Genomic DNA, 24,169 nt, shown 5'->3' with positions numbered 1-24,169 from the left:
TGTGCTGCCTTTTCGTTGATGGTCTTTCTATTTTTAATGTTGTTTTGACTCTAGTATTATAGTAAATGGTTCTTGATTTGACTTGCGTATTATTCCATCCGGTGCATGTATATAAGCGAGTCCTAGACAGCAGGTCGCTCAGTTTGTTACTGTCGTCGACGGTGTAAGGATCACCTAGATTATTTCTTCTGGTGCATAAGTCGCGTAATTACCTGTTCTTGAGAACTCGATGGCATCTTTACCGACTTTAACGCCGAACTCGATGGACGTTGTACCATCGTCTACGGGAACCTTGACGACAGCGACGACAATGGTGGAGCAGATCCCGTTGGCAACGACGACGACGTCAACATTGGAGGAGATTTCAACAGATGTGATACCACCAGCAGAAGATAGCTTAATGACTACTGAGCTGGATGTGCAGGAAACCACGACGATCGACGATACGACCTCGATGGAGACTTCAATGGATGCTGATTTGACAACTAGCGAACATCGGTGCTGTTACTGTGACAATATTTTCTCAAACAACAGCAATGCTCGACGACACGAGAGGAGCGAATGTGCCAAGAACCTATATCGTAAAATGTTTGTTTGTGAGAAATGTCATAAGCAGTTTGCCAGAAAAGATAATATGAAAACGCACATGAAGGCATGCAAAGGCCCTGCTGTGCGGCAGAAAGTAAAGGTTTCGGCGCAACAACGATGCATCGATGTGCATAAGAGAATGCCTGGAAATGGTACTACTGTTGCAACGCCTGTATCTGGATCGGGTCTGAAAGGATCGTCTTCATCACCATGGTATCCTTGCAGCTACTGTGATACGTCGTTCGCATTTTCCCATGATGCACGAAGACATGAGCGGAGCAAATTCGCGAAGAATCCTTCTCGCATGAAGTTTCGATGTGATGAGTGCCTTAAATGGTTTACTCGAATTGACAGTTTGCGACATCATGCGAAAAAATGTAAAGGTGGAGTCTGTGCTCCTACTGCTGAACTACCTGCCGAAATTTCGACTCCTCGCTTTAGATTGGAGACACGAAAGCGTACAACCAAAAAAACAGATGTCCAGCAACCGATTATTATGACGTCTGAACATGGAACTAAACCTAAGTCTGTGTTCGGAGCATTACAAGTGAACGATAATGGCTTCTACTTGGCGCAGTCTGCATTTCGTGGAACGTTGAAAGACTACTATTATCTAAATACGTTCGGTGAGTCGAAGGACATTTGTAATTTTCTTGACGATATCAGACAGAAGATAATCAATCAGCTTACTGATGATGTAGCAACAAACGGACCTTTGAAATATAACTTGTGGTTGGACTGTATATATGGAAAGCCATATCCGTTCGATGACGAAGTGAAGAAGTGTGCATTCAAGACATCGGCTGCAGTAATTTACAGTTCTAACGATGTGAAGCAAACTGTTAAAAACGGTATCCAGAAACTCTGTCAAGAAGAGGTGGACTATGTCTGTAAAGGTTCTGGCTGGACTTTGTCTAGTATAAACCGATTGGACCTAAGAATTAGTCATTTCACACCGCTGCGGAACTAAATGATTATAAGATTGCTGGCTTTCGTAAGTGATCCTGTAGTAGAATAGAAATTATGTAATAAATATTATGTTTGTAAAAGAACTTGCGGTGTTTAATTCCTCGAACCTGTTACTATTATGTTAAATTGATGTTAAATTTAATTTTTTTTGCATCATCCTAGATCGTACCAAGGACCTTAGTCGATCTAATTAATCAGTATATTGATCGGAAATTTATTTAATGAATTTTGAACTTTTTCCCGCATCTCTAGCATTACAATTACGAATGTCCAATATGTTGGTCTTGATGTCTGATAGGATGATGGTCGTAGAGGATTTAAAGTCTCTTTACGAATGTTGAACATGGTATATTGAAATTATTATTTTTTACATAAGATTAAACATTATTGCAACGATCGGGTATCGAACCGAGGGCAGGAGCGGATCGAATCAATATGTAAATTAATGAGTGATTTATTTAATGAATTTTGGAACTTTTCCCGAATTTCTAGCTAAATAATTACGGATTTTCAAGATGGCGGCCAAATGACAAGATGGCGGGTGTCACAGCAATAATAAATGATTACTGCACTCTAGCGGATAAGAATTAAACTAACATGTCATCGGCGCACTCTAGCCGACGATACACTGATGATGGCTTCCAGCAGACGAGGACAAGATGGCGGCCATGACGTCATACTACCTGACGATATATATATGCTTTGAAAAAAAAAGTGGAGGGAGTCAGTATGCCTGCAGCCACCGCGGGGGGAAGGATCGGTCGCTATTTTTATTTTTTTTGCACTCGTCGGGTTTGAACCGAGGACTCCGAGCTCCGTGTCGTAAATGTTTGTTTTTTAAATATTTTATTAAATTTTTTATTATTTAATTTTTTTTATAATTTTTAAATTTTTTTCATTAAAATCGGATAATAAATAAAAAAGTTAAAGATGGCGTCCAAATTGCAATGGTGACGTCATCACTCAAAATGGCGGAAAACACATCGCCGGAATTTTCGAGAACACAATGACGTCATCCAAGATGGCGGATCCAAGATGGCGGATCCAAGATGGCCGCTGTGACATACTTGTCCCGTTATGTTATGTCCCGTTACACTGTGTCCCGTTACACTGTGTCCGGTTACGCTGTGTCCCGTTACGCTCATCCAAGATGGCCGCCGTGACGTCAGAATCCAAGATGGCCGCCGTGACGTCAGAATCCAAGATTGCCGCCGTGATCTACTTGTCCCGTTACGTTATGTCCCGTTACACTGTGTCCCGTTACGCTGTGTCCCGTTACGCTCATCCAAGATGGCCGCCGTGACGTCAGAATCCAAGATGGCCGCCGTGACGTCAGAATCCAAGATGGCGGAGCCGGCTCTCGGCTCCACAGCCAGAAGCCAGATCTCGGAACCCCATTTACATACTACTATCAGATGGAGCATTTGGAGCATTTGGAGCTGTTGGAGCATTTGGAGCCTTTGGTGCTGTTGGAGCAGTTGGAGCATTTGTAGAATTTGGAGCATTTGGAGCTGTTGGAGCATTTGGAGCATATGGTGCATTTTGAGCTGTTGGAGCATTTGGAGCTGTTGGAGCATTTTGAGCATTTGGTGCATTTGGAACCTTTGTAACATTTGGAGCTGTTGGAGCATTTGGAGCATTTGGAGCTGTTGGAGCAGTTGGAGCTGTTAGAGCATTTGGAGGAGTTGGAGCTGTTGGAGCTAAGAATTAGTCTTTTCACGTCTATGCAGGGCTAAATGTTTATAAGATTCCTGGCTTTCGCAAGTGATCCTTTAGTAGGATAGAAATTATGTAATAAATATTATGTTTGTAAAAGAACTTGCGGTGTTTTATTTCTCGAAGCTGACAATTTTCTGGTATTTAAATTAAATTTATTTTCAGCTTCGTTCATATATCGAAGAAAGTTTCGATTCAATATGTAAAATAATTTGTGATATCTTTCGGTGAATTTTGGCATTTTTCCCGAGCTAATAAGTCAATAAATACAAATATCTTAAATCGCGGTCGTAATGGTTTAAAGGATGATGGTAATAGATGATTTTAAGTCTCTTTTAGGACTTTGATAATAATTTATTATAATAAAATATTTTTTCCATAAAATTATTTTTTTGCATCATCCAAGGATCTAACCAAGAACAGGAATTGATATAATCAATCATTACTTTAATAAATGAATTTTTTGTTGAATTTTGGAATTTTTCCCAGAATTTCTAGCTAAATAATTACACGATTCCAAGATGGCGCCCAAATTTCAAGATGGCAGGCACTTCAGTAATAATAAATGATTACTGCACTCTAGCGGGTAAAACTTAGACAAGTATGATGGTAATGTACTCTATAAGATGAGTACACGCACAAGATGGTTCCTCCAGCAGACGAAAACAAGATGGTGGCAATGACCTCTAGCAGGTGGTAGCTCCTGGTAGCATGTACTGAACGCAAAATGGCGGAGCCATGATGGTCGTTAAGGTAAAATTAAATTTTAAGGTTCAAGGTCAAATTTCAAGGTCAAGGTCAAAGTTCAAGGTTAAGGTCTAATTTCAAGGTCAAGGTCAATGATTAATGTCAACAGTTGAGGACAAATTTATTGTGAACATAATATTATACTAACATAGTATCAGCACACTCTAGCAGACGAAAACAAGATGGTTTTCTCCAGCGGATGAAGACAAGATGGCGGAGATGTCGTCATACTTGCGGACGATATATATACCTTGCTATTGGTGGCGGAAATCAATCTGTAGGTGGTTTCTGTGGAGGAAGGATCTGTTGTTTTTTTTTTGCTCTAATAGTTTCGAATCAAGGACAGGAATCGAACTAATTAATCAGTATTCTAATAAGTAACTTTTTTTTTCTCGAATCTCTAACATTAAAATATGTATTTTTAAGATGGCGACCGTAACGAAAAGTGCAACGGTGTTTTTTAAGATTTTTATTATTAAATTCGATTAATTAATTATTTAATGATTTTTTAATTTTTTCCCGATTTTCTAACAAAACAATTACGGATACTCAAGATTGTGACCCTAACGATAGTTGTTACAGTTACGTCTTAATACATGATGGTGGTTCTGTCTCGAACAGGTGGTGCTATTATTACTTCAAATCAAAAAAATTACAAGTCCGAATATGCATGTTATTTTTATATATACCTTATTTTATTCTCAGTTTGGTAAATGTCTCGATGGCCGTGCGGTTAAAGGCGTATGTTTTCCAACCTAGAGATCAGAGCTGCAATGGTTCGAATCACAGCGCTTCCAATGTATTTTGTTAAAAAATTTAAATTTAATATGTCGATAAGGACCATAATAGCTATGGTAGGTAATGGAACATCGACCTTATGTGATGAATCAGAGCGACGCTGGCGCTCTCTATGAACAAACAGCAGTAATAAAGTCCTTGGTATCCAAGATGGCGACCTCCAGAAGAACAAAAAAAATAAAAAATAAAGAACTAGGCTGGCGCTCTCTAGGAACAAACAGCAGAAACAAAGTCAACGGTATCCAAGATGGCGGCCTCCAGAAGAACAAAAAAAATCAAGAGCGTTGCTGGCGCTATCTAGGAACAAAGAACAGAAACAAAGTCGACGGCATCCAAGATGGCGGCCTCCAGTGGAACAGAAAAATTCAATATGGCGGTCATGACGAAAATTTCATCATAATGAGTGGGGCGCTCTATTTAAATATGGCGGATCCAAGATGGCAAAAAAAAAACAAACAGATTAAGGTCGTTGAAACCGTAGTCGTTTATTCCTAGATGTCTAAAAATTGTAACGATCGTAAACGCTGAATTTTTTTTACATAGAATGTAAAGTATTTCCCCAGTATACAACATTATTTTTTCAAACATTTTCTTTTACTGTAAGTTCTCACATGCTCTGTGGTTTTTAAATAAAATAGTTTGACTCAAAGTTTTTTGTCCTAAATTCATTTGTCCTAACTTGGTTTTTCATAATGTCGTTTGTCCTAAAATCATTTGTCCTAAAAGTCGTTTGTCCTAAAGTCGTTTGTCCTAAAGTCGTTTGTCCTAATGTCGTTTGTCCTAAAGTCGTTTGTCCTAATGTCGTTTGTCCTAAAGTCGTTTATCCTAATGTCGTTTGTCCTAAAGTCGTTTGTCCTAATGTCGTTTGTCCTAAAGTCGTTTGTCCTAAAACTCAGAGTAAGGATTTATCGATACTGGAACCGTCGTTTGTCCTAAAAGTCGTTTGTCCTGAAGTCGTTTGTCCTAAAGTCGCTTGTACTAATGTCGTTTGTCCTAAAGTCGTTTGTCCTAAAACTCAGAGTAAAATAATTTTGAAGCTGTTCCGTCGTTTGTCCTAAAATTCGTTTGTCCTAAAGTCGTTTGTCCTAAAGTCGTTTGTCCTAACGTCGTTTGTCCTAAAGTCGTTTGTCCTAATTTTTAGGACAAACGAAATTAGGATAAACGCTTTAGGACAAACGATTTTAGGACAAACGACGTGTACCCCCTCAGTGTACCTCTAACCGAGATTTCAATTGTCCGGCTCCATTCAAAATTCAAATAAGATCCCTAACGATATCTTAGTTATTTAATCGACAGTGGTTTCTAATTAAAATAAAAATAAACAACTCTCTTCCATTGTGCATTATCTTTGACTAAAGTCCTTATTTGAAGAAGGGGGGGGGGGGGGAGAGTGGGTGGGCTCTCTACAAAGGGGACACAGGGGGACTGCTCTGACGTCACAACCGAGCCGAGCCGTAGGGACTGGAGCTGCATGTCTTAGCCGCCGTGAAGGACTCAGCAAGAATAACAGCTGAAAAGATTCCAAACACCCCGGAGGCTGACACCAAGATAATCTAACACATTTCAGCCTCAGTTGAACCTTCTAAAAAATAAAAAAAAATTGAATTAGAACCAAAAAGTTTAAACATAGGAAATACCATGCTTGTTTGATAAATACTAAACAATTTTAAGGTAACTGGTTTTTTTTAGGCAATTTCCATTTTTTTCTCCTGAAAGAATCTTTTGCTTTGAAAAGGGAAACTTTCTCTTTGGAATAAAAAATGACCTTTAACTTTGACCTTGACCTTTGACCTTGACCTTTGACCTTCAAATTTGCCAAAATTTACCCAAAAATCGCCAAAAATATCCATTTTTGGGGAAACAATCCCGCTAAAAATTCTCCAAAAATTCCACAATTCAAAAATTAGGATTACGAAAAACCTCTAAAGTCAGTTTGCCTTAGAAAGTATACGTATTCCATATATAGGCTTAAACATCCGTGACTACAGCCTCTAATAAGCCTCTGACGTCATCATGGATTATGACGTCACCGTTACAATTTCCGTTACGACCACCATCTTGGATTATGACGTCACTGTTTGGGTAAATTTGGGAAAATTTTGTAGGTCAAGGTCAAAGTTCAAGGTCATCCAAAATGGCCGCCGTGACGTCAAATTCCAAGATGGCTGTCGGCACCAGTAACCACACCCAAAAATCGTGTCCCAGGAGGAACATTTACACTTCTGAACTGCATTGTGAACTAGATAAACTAAAAAGAAATATATATATTTTTTTGCAATCGTCCTGACTTAAATTAGTATAACCACTTAAAGCTACCTATTGATATTCAGCTCCGCATATTTGCTTTAACCGAATATTTATCACTGAAGTCTATCACGTTTGATCCTTATCGAACTGATGACAAAACCTCTTATTGTGACATCTCTACTCGATCTGATTACATCGGGCTGTTCCAGCAAAACGGTGAATTACATAAATTGTACTATCATTGACCTAGTTACAAACAGTAACAAATTAAATAAAATGTAACTAACAACTCCTGACTTTGAGAGCCTCTACACAGTGAGTCTTATCGAAGAGAAGGCAAACTCACTTATTGAGACATCTCAACTTAATGTCATTACTTCGGGCTATTTAGTTAACCCCAGCGGAGAAGGACTGTGGATCTGAAATTATGTAGTAGTTTCATGTTCTTTATCTTGATTGAGGGTGTGCGTGCTTTGTCCCTCGCGTCATTACCCGCTTGGGGCAGCGGGAGTTATGGTCGGGACGACAGACAATAGCAAGTGTTTGTGTTTTTTATCACTGCCCTGTCTAAATTCTGTCAAGTTTTTTCATCATTAACGTGATTTTAACATGGTCATTGTGTCTGATATAATTAATGTCTTGTTCGTGGATTTCTGTGCCTTTATTTATATTGTGCTCCATACACAACATTCAGATTCAATGTCTTATTTCGTTGGGGTTTTCCATACTGCTGTTTTGTCTATCAACACCCTGACTCCGAAGACATTTCTGAGAAAATTGGACTGGCAATCTACAATCCGGTGGGGGAGGTGGTGACTGCCAGGCAGCTAAGCAAACCAATGGAGCTGGAAACAACACAGGTAGTGAAGCTTATCAAATGATGATAGGTCAGTCCAGGTTAGGAATCCTTTACAGATGGAGGGTCTTGTTCTTGAGGCGAAATTTATTTGGTGGGAAGAAATGAGTCTGTGAAAAGTTAGCAAGGCTTGGGAGAAATGTTCAAGCTAATTGGTGAAGCCTTTCAACATGGTAGGAGGCATGCTATGTTGAGATGCTATGTCAGGTTTTAGAAGGCATATATGGCAACACAATAAAGCAAACCATAAAGAGAGTTATGGCTATGTAGCGAAGCCATACCACTTGTTGTATAAAGGCCAGGAAACCAATATGTGACAGAAAGGAGTTAATAATTGAAGTTCGAGAGTTTAAGATTGAAGAATTTGAGTTAGCTTAGTCCTGAAACTTATCCATGGGTAAGGGTAATTTCGAGTGGCGAAGTTTAGATAAGGGCGAAGGAGCTGGCAAGTAATAAATCCTAGCAAGTTATAAGTGGACAGGAAAAATGGCCAAAACCTTAAAAAATTGTGAAGGGGCAACTCGGAAAATATCCCGTCAGAGGGCTGTAAAGCTATACCAGTTTGTGGAATGTTTGCTAGTTGCTGAAACATTGCCAAGGATAAGTGGGCAGATCAGTTGGCGAAGCATAACCATGGGGTTGTCGATGATAGGTGGTGAACCCTATTTATGAAAGTGGGGACATTCAATATTTTAAATCCATACCACGGATAGTGAGAAAATAAAGGCAGGGAAACTTTGCTGGAAGAACAATAGTACACAAGGTCATGAATCCTAGCTAGGGGAGAGTAAAAAGAGAATTTGCTAAGCCCTGCAAGGAGTAAATGATGGCCGTGATGTAATTTTTCATAAACAATAGGAAGCTTGGTTAAATAGCTATATTTACCCGAAGAAAAGGGCGATGGCCTGGCAGAGAAACAGAGCCTAACAAGGGAGAGGGCTGGACCAACTCTGATGGTCGTACATGAGTATGAAACATGCTTGGTCATTGAACCTAGCCAGGAGTGGGGGACAGACTAGGTAGCGAAGCCTATCCAAACTGAGTTGGCATGCATTGTGGCGAAGCAAAGTCAGGATGTAGGTACAGTGTTTCGAAGTGAAGCCAGGAAAAAAGCCAGGTGTGGAAATCTAGTCACAGGAGAATTTCCAGAAAAAGGTGTTAAATATATGTCAGGGGGTTAGAGCATTTCACATGGCTAAGCTTAGCTAGTGTAAATGGAGCAGAATGGTTCGTGAAGCTTAATGTTGGGAGAAGTAGTATTACGAAATACTTTTTAAAATTATCTAGTGAATTCAACTTGATATTATTTTCTAAACAGTTTTAATTGAACAGAGTATTTGGTGAGATAAACGACATTCTAAAAAGGAGATTGAAGGAAAGAGAAAATTGCAGTGTTATTAGTGAGGGATATAAAATCAATGTCACTTATTTTAGTTAAGTAGATTATACACATGTGCATTTTCTCCAAATCAATATTTATACTTACAGCTTCTACTTCACTTTTCTTCTATTTGTTCTGTATTTCCGCAGCTAGAGCGTCAATAAATGACTAGACTTACTTCTGGTTGCTGTGCTGAGTTTGAGATTAAGGTTGCTTGTTAGCTCTCACAAACAAAGTAGGGCTGTGGATATGGAGTGATGTGGTAGCTTATGGTTTATTAGCTTGATTGAGTGTGTGCCTTATTCCACGCGCCCTTACCCGCTTTGGGCAGCGAGTTATATGGTCCGGACAATAGACAACAGGTTAGCTTTGTGTTTTTCTTCCTGCCCTGTCAAGTTATTTCATTATGGTCGTGATTTTAACATGGGCATTGTGTCTGATATAATTAATGCCACGTTTGTGGGTTGTCTTTTTTTAATTATTGATGTTGTGCTACATACCATCACCCAGATACATTGTCTTAATTTGTTGTGATCGTAGCACTATGTGGTTCTATTTATCACTACCTAGGCTTCAAGTCAATCCTAAAGAAATGTGACAGGGAAGTCTGCAAATCCCGGAAGGGGCACTGCCAAGAAGCGAGAACAAAAAAGATTGCAAAAATTATCCAAGTAGGATAGGGAAGACCACGCTAGGAATCCTTGCCACAGGGTAGGGGCTTGCTATTGAAGCAAAATGTAGTTAGGGGGAATAAAGTAACCCAGGATGTGTTGTTAAACTTGGGATGATGGACGGGCTAGTTGGCAAAGCCTGTCAAGATGGTAGGAGGCAGTCTAGGTGGTTACTATATCAGGGTTTAGAAGGTATATGTTAAACTTAAAATTGTACGTTGCAAAGTTGTATGTTGTTTCAATTAATGACAAATGACAAATTTAGTTTTCTTTTAGACTTTAAATATAATGTATCAGTTACACAGTTTTTGAATAATAGGCTTAGCGTCTTTTAACCATCACGAATAAAAATGATTAATGGTAAAGTCAGGGGCTTACGCTCTCACTTATTTATGGATTATACCTAAGTACAATACCTTCTAGTACTGTCCTTATTACCCCACTAGCTAAAATATTTGCAATACACACTGAGCACCAAAATAATGATATATTATATCTCTGTTAGACAACACACTCCGATTATTACGGTGCTTCTCATATATGTTACGCCATTTCAGTCGTTGATTTAGAAGAAGGTTTTTACATATAAAATTGTTCTCAAACGTTCGGTTCAAATGGTGACTTCTGATTAGTCTGCTTGATCTGGCGCCATGACACTTAGCGCTACAGTCACAAATTCACACTTTATACAAGACGTAAAAATATGATATTCCATATCATGCAAAATAATTTTTTTTTGTTCTTGCTGTACACCGATTATGATACAGAAAACGATCACATGCTAATGTAAAATAATAAATACACATGCCACCTCACCTGTAAGCTTAACATGTAAAAAGTAGGGGTGCCTCATTCGGCTAGGAAACTCGCAAACACAACAATGCTTCATCGACTATTATAAGAAATTTACTATTTTTAAAATTACTATTGCTAGTGCAGTTCATGTTTATAATTTACCAACACACAAAAAGTTTGTTATTGCTTTTGCCAACGTCCACTCGACGTCATAGAATACGATGGTTTTAGAGTGTCTGTTTTTACTTTCAGTAATGGAACATCTCAAAGGCACAAATAGTTCGGAAATATAAACAAATACTGTTTAGTCATAAATAATAAAATATAAGTTATCTTTAAAAGATTTGTGCAATGGGAGTGCATGACTTGATATAAGTTTTTGGACATACGCCATTGCTAAGAACTTTTTCTGTTGACTATTGTGTTCGTTTATCTTTTCGTTTTGTCGTGTTTTTGTCTCGTTTCAAATGTTGTGCTGAATTATTTTGAGTTCAATATTTTTGTGTTATCATTTGTGGTTTTTTTTTCGTTCTCTTAGTACATTTTTCTTTGTTTTTCTTTGTTTGTTGACCATATTCCTGTTACGGAATATTTTGTGGTGTTCATATCCTTGTTGACAACAGCAATTGTTTGTTTAATTTTGTGTGGTTTTGTCTTTTTTGGGTATTTTTATTTATTTCTTTCTTTATTTTATTTATTAGTTTTTCTTCATCAGAAAAAGTTCTTAGCAATGGCGTATGTCCAAAAACTTAAATCAAGTCAATAAAATATAAGTGCTGCGGTTTCTGTAAATTAAGACTATGTAACTGCTCATCTACTTCACAAAATTAATTTGGTACCATATTCAACATTTCATATGAGTTTGAGAATGTTTCAAAAATCTTATAGCAATGTATATGTAATAACGTGGCAAAAAATTTAATTCATAACAAAATCATATAAAATCGTATCAAATCATATCAAAACCATAATAATTTCGTAAGTAGTATGTAAATGGGTGCACTGGGCCACGGGTTCTGGGTGTGGAGCCTGGAGCCGACCGCCATCTTGGATTGTGACATCACGGCGGACATATTGGATGACCTTGACCTTTGGCCTTGATTCTTGACCTTCAAAATTTGCCAAAATTGGTCAAAATTTGCCCAAAATTCACCGAAACCTCCAAAATTTCCAGTTTTGTTTTTTAAAAAATTCTAACAAAAAATCTTAAATATCAACGGCGGAACCCAAAATTAAAATTAAATACTCATGAATATGACCACTTTTAAATATTGTCACGTCTCACTTTCAGAGGGGGGGTTCAATTCTTCCAAAAATGTAGCTCTGAACATAAGAAACTCAAAACATTAACTAGCCATAGAGCATCTCACTGAGGATTGAATCTTAGTAGGTGTATTCTTATACAAGAATAGAAAATCAGGATACTGAGAAAAAAAATAAGAGTAACCTAAAAACAATAGAACAATCACATTTATTTATAACAATTAAATAAAGCTGACAAATAATGAGGCACCTTCCATGTCCGCTACCAGCCTTATAGATATTCCGACAGAAAAACAATAAACCATATATAAGATTTTCTTAGTAGTACTAACACATTAACATAATCGTAATAATTTCCTCCAGGCCACCCAGTGATACCAAGCTTCATTAGCTCTTCCACAACTTCATTTTTAAAATTTATTAAGAACATCCACTACCTTGAAACGGATTTTAGAAATTATTTAGTTTAAGTTTATAACGTCATCATTTACATGAAAAGACAAGGATCGTGATGCAAACAAATTACCGAGTTATACTTGAAAATAAAAAGGGAACGGTAGTGCTCAACGTATTACACGTTAAAACCACTAAGTTTCTAAGAACAAATTATTTATAAGAGCAAATAATACACCAAACGAGAATTTTTAAAGTTAACTACGAAGAAACACTGAAGGCTAAGAGTCCGGCATCACTCAGGCGCCATTTCCGATAGCACTCACCTAACCATTACCAAGTCGCCGCGCGGCCGGGCAGCATGACAGCCTTCCACAGGATTACCCCCCGCGAAAACATTTTACATCTCTTTTAAGCTATTTTCTTGGCCGCAAAACCCCTACGGGGAAAACATCCTGACGGGAAGTTTTCCTGTGTTTTACAAACACGTAAAGTTATTACAACAAGCCGGCCGCGCGGTCGGCCGCGCCAGGTTGCCCACGTAGTCAGAAAACCGGCCGCTAGATTGCGACACTCGCCTGCGCACGGCGACTGCGCACAATCTGCGCTCTCAGCTGGCCTCAAAAAAAAACGACAAACAAGTCTGCGCCGCGTTTCTCTGGAACTGCAGCAAACAACGTGTCAGCTGGCCTGGCTGAAACGCGGTCACGCCTGCGTTCCCAGACAAAGACGTGCAAGACTCGCACTCTTCCAGCCCCCCCGCAAACCCAAATCCAACAAAGGTGTTACCCCATCTTAGCGTGAGGGAAACCAAGTCCCGAACTAGCGAAAAGAATTTAAAATTGTATTTTCAACAAATAAACTAATTAAATAAATTAATGATAATTTTGAGCTACGCGACATCACCCCGGGCGGCAGGAGCTTGTGCCCCACAAGCTTACAACAATGCTTGGGGAATATTTAAGTTTGCTTCAAAAAAAAAAAACCAATTGTCCCTATCATTTCTATGTGATCCAGTTACAAATTTAAATTAGTGATTACAGTGGTTGTTGTTTAGGTATAAATACCAACTCTAAGTTCTACTAGCACTTATTGACAATTTCCTCTCGGAGGACAAATGTGTTTTACAAAATTTCACATGTTAGCACTGCTTGGGACAGCAAGCAGCCAGGAGGGATACGGCGAAGAGATGCACCAACTCAGGGCAGAGACAGGAACAGCCAGCGGAACTGTGAGCTGCAGAATCACACCCCACTCCAACTTCTGCCTCTCCCAGCCGGTTCATCCCGACGTCGTTCATCCCAACTGCTCGTCATCCACGGTACACGACACCATTCCTACACAAAATACATGAGCAGCATCAGGAGTCATACAATTACAAACAACTAAAAAAAAAACTCTCAAACATCAAAATAATAGTGAACAAATCAAACAATTAAATTATCTTACTTAAGTTAATGACGTATTTTCATGTGTTTATCAAGAAGTATTCATGAGATCAACATAGATCAACACAACTAACCAAGGAGGGTCATACCAGGTATCAACACAAAAATAACTTTTAAAGATTCTTAAAACAAGTAACTATTCAAAAACTAAACTCGTAACTCATCTGCAATATTCAACATCTTGAAGAAAAGCCTACCCCCCACATTTCGTAGAGGAAGGATAAGGTAAGGTACCTAATAGGAAAATTTACAACAAAAACTTGACTGTGTCCACGTGTAGGTTGAAAGTTTATAACTACACTGGCCTTGTCTTGCTATACACTTTGTTTTGAACGTCAGGTCAGTAGTTTCAAACGATGGATAATTCTAGTCTTCTCGATAAATTTGTTGTTTGGGGGGCCACACCCTATCGCGATGCGTAATCACTGTCCTTGGACATGGCCACTCCCAAACCGCTGATACTCCTGGTAATCGTGCATCACCACACGATTCGACGATACGGGCACCAGCCCGCAGCAATGGGTAGAAGCAGGTCCTCTTCTCCCAACTGGCCCACGTGGTATCTGGCTGACCCTTAACGACGCGCCTTCTCCCAACTCGAGAAGGGACAAGAGTTCTGGATGGAGCTGCACCACAGCACTCCTTTCGAAATTGCACTTAACAAGTCCGCCTCAAAAGTCATTCTCTTCGATTGACGAAAACTATCAATGTCACTTCTTGAATAATAAAAACACAAGGGGGGGGGGGGGGGGTTTATGGTGGAAAATGGGAATACGGAAAGGATCCCACCCACTTTCTCAATGATTAGTCCTGACGTCATAATTCCCCTTATTGAACCTGGTATTCTCCCTCCATCGTTATTTGGTTCTATAAAAATTATTTATGGGCGCATGCCCCTTCACATAAACATTAATCAAATTCTAATTTTTCTAATCGTAGGTAAAGCTTTACATTGAACAAAATTCATTCACTACTGATCATCACAAATGGAAATGGTTACTTTCAATTCCTCCCCAGTTTCACTGGATAACTTAGCTACACAACCATTATCTCTGGCTAGTATGTCTTTTAATTCTACCTTTCCACTGGTAGAAGGAACAGCATTTTCTACTGTAGTCGAGATTTCTACAGACATACTGAGGGGTTTCCGATTTCTCAGATATTTTAATAACAGAACTAAAAACATTCCAACTATTACCAATATAGTAATTACAGTTACACTTATTTCTATGCCAAGGGTAGTAACATTGTCCAAGGCGGATACTCTTGGTAGCGTTCCAATACCTACTAGATATGGATTTTTAATAATAATAAATAATAATACACTACTTACAATGGAAAGCGCAATACTCTGTAAGTTTTTCATTACAAATCTTGGTACGTTTTCTGGTTCTCTTAAATGAATCGGGTCTAAAGGGGTTTCAAACTTTGTCAAAGAAAAATTTAAATGTGGTATTAGAGTTGGCCAATTTTCATCTAAACAATCCATTAAGGATGGAAAAACTGTATGTGTTGACGTAGGATGAGGGAAAATTTTCAATTTACGTAACTTCGTCCAAGCAGCTGGTATTACATGTACCAATTGAAATTTAGATTTTGTTAACGCATCACATGGATACAACTCGTTAATTTTAAGTTCTTGGTTTAAATACAAACGACAATCACACGGTACTTCTATATCTACAGCTCCGAGGATGTCTCCACTTCCTAAAAATAAAGATTCATTGTTATGTTTCATGCATTGCAAGTCTAATTTTCCTGACGGGTTTGTTAGGAAGTACCGCTCTGGTCCAGCCTGGGTGATCATCAGTTGGTTTCCGGAATGGCATCGAAACGCACATGTGGTACTAAGATTTTCAACGGTAATCCCCTGAAAAAGAGCCTTTGGACACAAAGCACTACCTAGGGTATCTCCGGAGAACCTGGGAACAAAACACAATTTATCTTCAAATGGTCTACAATCTAATAAATTTCTACCCTGAATAGTGATTAGATGGTCTCCATCCACTGCCAGAAAATTCGGAGCATGATCCAAATGACAAGTTGAGTTCTTCCACTGAAATGGGACTGCGACGAACTGAAACAATCTCCAATTGGAATTTAGTTTAACAATTGGTACTTTAATTTGAAGGTATAAATTTTCCTTGTGGACTTGACATTTACAAATGGGTAAATTAAAATATTTCTGAACTTCTGATACACTTATGGACAACGCATAACCATCCCTATTAAGAATTTCATTTAGCATATTTAATTTCTCTTTCAATTGAGCTGGTGTAACTACAATGGCAGGTATTTTATTTGACCGGCACTGGTCCAGAATCTCTAGTCTTGTAAATGTATGCGCTTGTTTGGCTAATTGAGAGGCCAACAGTACCTGAAACTGGAATGAATGTCCTATGTCTTGAACCATTCCTGAAAACTTAGTCACCATAGTCTCTCGGAGGTCTTTTAAGTAATCAGACAAATTTGTGAATTTTGATTGTACTCTTTTTAGAATTCCGGTCATTCCCTCGTTTATAACAAAAATAGTGTTGCTCATATTTGCCAGTGCCTCATGAGTGTTTAAAATTTGTGATTCCATCTTGTTTATGTGTTCTGACATTTGTTGTTCATTTAGGAAAAGATTATTCAATTGACTATTGACGGCAATGTCACAACACCAATGAAAAAACTCTCCAATGAAATTTAACCCTCGTCTTTCCCGAACTTGAGACTGAAAATCCAATACGTCATCCCCTGCTGCTTCGTTTACCTTATTAATTAGCATGTCAGTATAAATTAAGCTATGTTTTAATTCTTTGAAAATAACACACCATTCACTTGAACTATTGGAGGGACAAGAAGTGATTTCTTTGATACTATCCTGAATGTCATCTAATTGCATTGGCCAAGCAACCTTAAAATTTACTGGTACCGATGAAGTGTACAATGTTACCTGAGGTATCGGCTCGAAATGCGCTCCCGCAACCACCCCCACTGCTCCTTCAGGTAGCGGTCGATGTTGTCTGCTGCTTCCCAGCTGCAGGAGCACCAGGACGATGTGTAGCATCCTCATCGTCAGTACGGAAGATGATCACGCCTTAAGACTCTGTAAAAATTCTATACAAAACTAAATATTAGACAGGCTCGATTTTTTGTTTACAAGTGTTACAAAACTTTCGAATTATTTTTTTTTTCTCTCTCTCTTTGTTTTATTTAGTTATCCACAACCACAATAAAAAAATCTCTATTACATAACTTATCATAACTTATACACTGTAAAAATTTTTCATTCTCTCTACGTTTGTAACTTCGTAAACATCTCTGCCTCGACTCGTCTTCTTTAACCTGTACAGGTTATTAGACAATTTGGCCACCACAACATAAGGACCGAACCATTTATGCAATAGTTTCTCTGACAAACCCTTTTTTCGAACAGGTGTGTACACCATAACCTCCTGTCCTATCTTATAGGTCACCGCTCGTCGTCTGCGGTCATACCTTTTTTTATCGATACCCTGTTGTCTCTTTAAATTCTCTCTGGACTGTCGCAGGATCTCCTTCCAACGAGTACGCAGTCGAAGGCTGTCCTCATCTTCTACAGGCTGACTTAATTGAACATCTGAGGGTAATACAGGTTCTCTACCATACATGAGCACAAATGGGCTAAATTTTAATGTTTCCTGCCTCGCCGTGTTGTATGCCAAAGTGACCAAGGGTACATATTCATCCCAATTACGTTGTGAGGATGCCACATACTGAGATAGCATCATTGCTATTGTTCCATTTAATCTTTCACATAATCCATTTGTGTTTGGCCTGTATCCTGAGGTTTTCAAACTTTGTACATCCATTAACCTAAGTAATTCATTAACGACTTTGGAAGTAAAAACTTTTCCTCTATCTGTCAATATGGAACATGGTACAGAATGGCGACAAATTATGTTTTCTAGTAAAAACTTAGCTACGTCATTGGCGTTACTAGTGGGGGTGGCTTTAGTCTCCGCCCATCGAGTACCGTAATCAATAGCAACAAGAATGTATTTGTTTCCTGACACGGTTTTTGGAAAAGGGCCTAAAATATCGACACCAATACGTTCGAAAGGTTCACAGATAGGTAATGGTTCTAATAACCCTGCTTTCTTTTGAGGAACTCCCTTTTTCCCCTGACATCCCCTACAACTCCTTACATAGGCCTGAATCTCTTTTAGCATATTGGTCCAATAATAACGACGTATAATTTTGTCTGCGGTGCGAACTACTCCTAAGTGACCGCCAAAAGTGGGATTGTCGTGACTTTCCCTCAGAATTTCAGCCTTTAAGCTTTCTGGGACTACTAATAGCTTGTCTCTACCACTTGGGTTAGAGTTATTTTTGTACAAAACACCATTCAGCAAAGAAAAATTTTTCGCTTGTCGGCTTAACTTATTATCGATTCCTGACGGTTGAGTCAACTCAGAAATTAAAGGTCTTAGACTCACATCAGAATATTGCAGCTTAGCTAAATCCACATCATGCATCACAAAAACAGGTAACTCAAGGGATTTTTCTTCGTCAAGGGCTGTCCCTGTGTTGACAGCATTTCTACTCAAACTGTCTACATGTACATGAGTTTTTCCACTACTATAACATACAGTGTACTCATACTCCATCAATTTCAATGCCCACCTGGTTAACCTTCCTGCGCTATGAGCATTAAATTTCAAACGATTCAAATAACATAGGCTATGATGATCGGTTACAATTTTGAATGGCTTCAGGTAAATGTAAGGCCGAAACTGGTCTAAAGCATAAATCAAGGCTAAACATTCAAGGTGAGTTATAGGATATCTAGTCTCAGCTGACGTGAGAGTTCGACTGGCATAGGCAATAGGTTGTAATTTTCCATCAATTCTTTGTAACAATGTGGCTCCTATCCCTAAGGTACTAGCATCTGTATGTATTTCAATGGGCTGGTTTTCCTGGAAGTGAGCTAACACGGGGGAAGAAATCAGCTTTTCTTTCAAAATTTGGAATGCTTGTTCTTGCTTGTCGGTCCAGATAAACTTTTCATTTTTCTTTAGCAATGTCGACAAGGGTTTCGCAATCTGAGAGAAATTTGCTATAAACTTACGATAGAAAGAAGCTAGGCCTAAAAAGCTTCTCACCCCTCGTTGGTCCTTAGGTGTAGGAAATTGTTTCACTGCTACTACTTTATCGGGGTGGGGTCTAATCCCTTCATGGTTAACCAAATGTCCCAACACATCGGTTTCAAAATAACCGAAGGTACATTTTGACGGTTTCAAGGTTAAATTAGCATTTTGCATCCTTTTAAAAACTTGTTCTAATCGGTCAAGATGTTGATTAAACGTACTGCCCACTACTAGAATGTCATCCAAATAGACTAAGCATGAACCCCACTTTAACCCTGCCAAAGTCTTATCCATGTATCTCTGAAAAATTGACGGAGCGGTTTTCAAACCAAAAGGAAGGGTTTCAAAACAAAAAGTACCATCGGTGGTAACAAATGCAGTTTTTTCCTGATCCTGTTCAGCTACTCTCAATTGGTGGTATCCTGAATTCATATCCAAGTGAGTAAATTACTTAGCACCAGTCAAGTGACTTAAGAAATCATCTATTCGAGGAAGGGGGTATTTATTATCCTTAAGAATAGTGTTAAAACGACGGTAGTCCACACACATCCTATAATCGTTGTCTTTTTTTCTAACAAGAACAACTGGTGAACACCAACTCGTGTCACAGGGTCTCACAATCCCATTTTTAATGTGTTCTTGTACTATGTTATGAATAATTTCCCGTTCCCCAGGAGAAACTCGATAAGGTACAGATGATATGGGTGTGCTGTCCCCTGTATCCAGAAAAACTACTTCCTCTTTTGTTCTCCCTATCTGGCTGGGGTCCCAACTGAAAACATTTTGATATTTATACAACAACTCTACCAGTCTGTTTTTTTGTTCCTCTGGTAACTCTGGATTAATGTTTAATTTAGACACATCAAAATCGACATTATTTTTATCTCTAGCTTGTAATACCTTAGTTACTTCTTTGTTCTCGATACTGGGTGTTTCCTCAAACTCATTTAAATATCCTAATTTCATTCCCTTATGAAGAGTAACTGACTGGTTAGTAGTATTAGTAACCCAAATGTGAGTATGCTGTTTTCTGTTTACAATACTCCTAGGTACAAGTACAGAATATCTGTTGTAAATATCCTCCTTAGGCTCTATCAGCACCTCATCAGGTAAATTATTTCCTTCAAAATTAATTTCGATAAGATGATGCATCCTTGGCTCTACTCTAACATGATTGTGAACTGTCACACAACCTAACCTGAAAATATTTTCTGGCTCGATTTGGCTTAACTCCTGTGTTCCATCCTGACCTACATTATGATTAACCCGATTTTGGTTTTGATCTACTTGAATTTTGTCTCTTTTTACTTTGGTTTGGCTTTTAACCTCCCTTATTTCGGTATTTGTGGTATTTACGAAGCAATCAGGACGTGTTATGGTCAATGACATTTTCTGGCCTCCCTTACAAGAAATTTCTGCTCCATATTTGGTTAAAAAATCACATCCTAAAATGATCCCTTTTATTGGGGCTTCCACCAGACCTACCGCATGTGAATAAACATACTGTCCTAATTTAAATCTTAATTTGGCCATCTTATTAAGTTTCTGAACTCTTCCTGAGACTCCTGTAAAACCTCTTGGTTCTGCGGATTTCCAACAACTTTTCGGTACTAATCTATCCTCAATTAGTGATACCGCAGCTCCTGTATCGATAAAAACGGGGATTTCTTTTCCGAACATTTTTGTCTTCTGACTTAAAATACCGTCATTTTGTAAAAGAGACATTTGGTTAACAAGGGACGAGTTGTCACCCCGACCGACTCTCGCCCTATTTAGTTTCCCTGTTGTGACGTTTTGCAATCTCGTATCAAGTGACCTGGTCGTTTGCATTTTAAACAAATCGGCCTACCATCTGAGGTCCACTGTGGTCTGTCAGTTATTTTTGGAAATGAATTACTTGGGGTCTGCCTGAAAAAATTGTTGTTCTGATTTCGATGGTATTGTGTTAGTGTACTGTTATTTTTGTAATTTCCTCCCTGAGTTCTAAACTGTGACTTTGGTTGTGCCTGTAATCTCATGGTATCCAGTTCCCCGCGTAATTGTTTTAATTGTTTATTAAACTCTATCAAACTGTCCTCAATTCTCGTGTTGATAGATGACAATTCTCTTTCTGGTGTTTGAATTTCTTTAAGATTTCTGATAGGTACTTGTTCCTGTTTCGAATTTACCCACTGTGTCCTCTCATGATTTTTAGCGTAATACAGACCTGCCTCAATATTCCTCAAATTACCTAGTAACTGTTCCACAGTATTGTTTGGGAAAAGCATAACTTTCTCTACAATGTCTGGCCTTAACCCACGCAATACATATCTAACCTTACTAGCTTCATTCATCTTAGCATCAAGTCGGTTACAAAGATTCAATATGTCGTACACAAATGACTCGAAGGGTTCATCTACTGCTTGTACTCGCGCCTGCAATCTTAACTCTAAGTCCTCTATGTGACCCACTCTCACAAACGCATCCCTTAATTTATTTGCTAATTCCTCAAATGTAGTTAAATTCTCCAATGTGCTCTCACAGCTGTCATACCATTTTAAAGCAGGCCCTCTCAAAAATGTAGGCAAGTATGACAAACATTTTTGCTCATTCCACCCATTTACCTTGGCTGCTCTGCGAAACTGTTTTAAAAATTCCTCAACCTCCTCACATCTCTTTCCAAAAAAATATCCCGGGTCCACAAAACACCTGCCTGTCTCCATGTTTAAATTCTGATCTTTCAATTCTGGTTTTATGTCGCTTAATTTATCTTTTAACACTTTCAATGATTCATCATCTGACGAAGAACTACTATCACTGTTCTCAGGGTTTTTTACTTTGTCATCCAATATTTCAATTGTGTATTTACTAGCCATCCCTAATAGACTCCACCTTAAATTATTTTCATTAGTCCTTAACTTAAGCATACATTTCACATTTCACCTTAAATTAATTATTGTTAGACAAATACAGCCATCCCTGGTCTCCCACTGGTTTCCTGAAATAACCTAAAATAAATTTTATTATCATTACACAATTAATCCTATAAACACATCAATCTTAATACACCAGCTGCACTGCATGCTCTTCTTCTTCACTAAAATAAATCAAAATGTTAGACCACACCTAACACTCTTATCTTAATTTATTTTTCAGTATCCCAACATTCTTTATACCTACTAACCGGCGATCTCCACCATTTGTCACGTCTCACTTTCAGAGGGGGGGTTCAATTCTTCCAAAAATGTAGCTCTGAACATAAGAAACTCAAAACATTAACTAGCCATAGAGCATCTCACTGAGGATTGAATCTTAGTAGGTGTATTCTTATACAAGAATAGAAAATCAGGATACTGAGAAAAAAAATAAGAGTAACCTAAAAACAATAGAACAATCACATTTATTTATAACAATTAAATAAAGCTGACAAATAATGAGGCACCTTCCATGTCCGCTACCAGCCTTATAGATATTCCGACAGAAAAACAATAAACCATATATAAGATTTTCTTAGTAGTACTAACACATTAACATAATCGTAATAATTTCCTCCAGGCCACCCAGTGATACCAAGCTTCATTAGCTCTTCCACAACTTCATTTTTAAAATTTATTAAGAACATCCACTACCTTGAAACGGATTTTAGAAATTATTTAGTTTAAGTTTATAACGTCATCATTTACATGAAAAGACAAGGATCGTGATGCAAACAAATTACCGAGTTATACTTGAAAATAAAAAGGGAACGGTAGTGCTCAACGTATTACACGTTAAAACCACTAAGTTTCTAAGAACAAATTATTTATAAGAGCAAATAATACACCAAACGAGAATTTTTAAAGTTAACTACGAAGAAACACTGAAGGCTAAGAGTCCGGCATCACTCAGGCGCCATTTCCGATAGCACTCACCTAACCATTACCAAGTCGCCGCGCGGCCGGGCAGCATGACAGCCTTCCACAGGATTACCCCCCGCGAAAACATTTTACATCTCTTTTAAGCTATTTTCTTGGCCGCAAAACCCCTACGGGGAAAACATCCTGACGGGAAGTTTTCCTGTGTTTTACAAACACGTAAAGTTATTACAACAAGCCGGCCGCGCGGTCGGCCGCGCCAGGTTGCCCACGTAGTCAGAAAACCGGCCGCTAGATTGCGACACTCGCCTGCGCACGGCGACTGCGCACAATCTGCGCTCTCAGCTGGCCTCAAAAAAAAACGACAAACAAGTCTGCGCCGCGTTTCTCTGGAACTGCAGCAAACAACGTGTCAGCTGGCCTGGCTGAAACGCGGTCACGCCTGCGTTCCCAGACAAAGACGTGCAAGACTCGCACTCTTCCAGCCCCCCCGCAAACCCAAATCCAACAAAGGTGTTACCCCATCTTAGCGTGAGGGAAACCAAGTCCCGAACTAGCGAAAAGAATTTAAAATTGTATTTTCAACAAATAAACTAATTAAATAAATTAATGATAATTTTGAGCTACGCGACAATATAATCTTTTTCATGAGATAAAAATAATGTTATTTTGTTTTCAGTAACGAAAAATACACGTCCAAATACATCAAAATGGCTGTCAAAATCAGGTTACGTAAACTTTATTAAATTTAAAGGCTGCTCATATATTTTATTTCGTACATTTCTTTCGAAATACTTTGGAATTAATTACGTACTTAATTTACATCTGTACGGTATCAGCAACATCGTTAAAAATCGCGCTAGTTATCTACCGGCGGTTAAGCTAGTAATAAATCATTTGTTTTCCGTTCTAAACGTTTCAGCAACACTTGTTGCTTGGATTATTGATGGCCTCGAACGTAACGGCCGTTCGGGAACGGTCACTCCAAAACAATCAAAATGCGCTCCGTGTGTTCGAAACGACCCATTCGTGGCCCAGATGTGTTCCTCTGATCGGGCGAGGAGATCTCTTCCGGATGACGACGGCGGTGGTCGATACCGGCATCGATACTGGCTGTGCTCGTGATGGCTGGGGGTGTTGGGGGGGGGGGGGGAGAGAGAGACGGAGTGGTTTACGACCTGGAGGTGTCGACGCAGACGTGTCGCGGCGCTGGGCAGGCGGCAAGTGACGCTGACGTGTTTACGACGTGAGGAGGCAGGACGTATAAAGGCGTCCCCCAGGTCGTTACGTGCTAAGTAGCCCCGGCCCGGAAAGGCGCGCGGGTCAGCCCTGCTCCGCGGAGGACGTGGA

The 24,169-nt window shown here is 38.9% G+C and overlaps 1 protein-coding gene across 1 annotated transcript; it reads right to left on the bottom strand.

The window, feature by feature from the left end:
• Positions 1–12,220: 12,220 nt before the first annotated feature.
• On the bottom strand, positions 12,221–23,139 carry LOC134540471 (uncharacterized). Its single transcript, XM_063383242.1, has 2 exons — positions 22,877–23,139; positions 12,221–16,974 (listed from the first exon to the last, which is right to left on the bottom strand). Exon 2 carries the CDS (start codon positions 16,928–16,930, stop codon positions 14,843–14,845), a length of 2,088 nt encoding a protein of 695 aa, XP_063239312.1. The 5' UTR covers positions 16,931–16,974; positions 22,877–23,139; the 3' UTR covers positions 12,221–14,842.
• Between the last annotated feature and the right edge of the window lie 1,030 nt (positions 23,140–24,169).

This window comes from Bacillus rossius, chromosome 16, assembly GCF_032445375.1.
Source record: "Bacillus rossius redtenbacheri isolate Brsri chromosome 16, Brsri_v3, whole genome shotgun sequence".
In the NCBI taxonomy this organism is placed as follows: domain Eukaryota; kingdom Metazoa; phylum Arthropoda; class Insecta; order Phasmatodea; family Bacillidae; genus Bacillus; species Bacillus rossius.
Note: the sequence above shows the minus strand (reverse complement) of the source record. Positions and strands in the feature narration are given on the sequence as shown.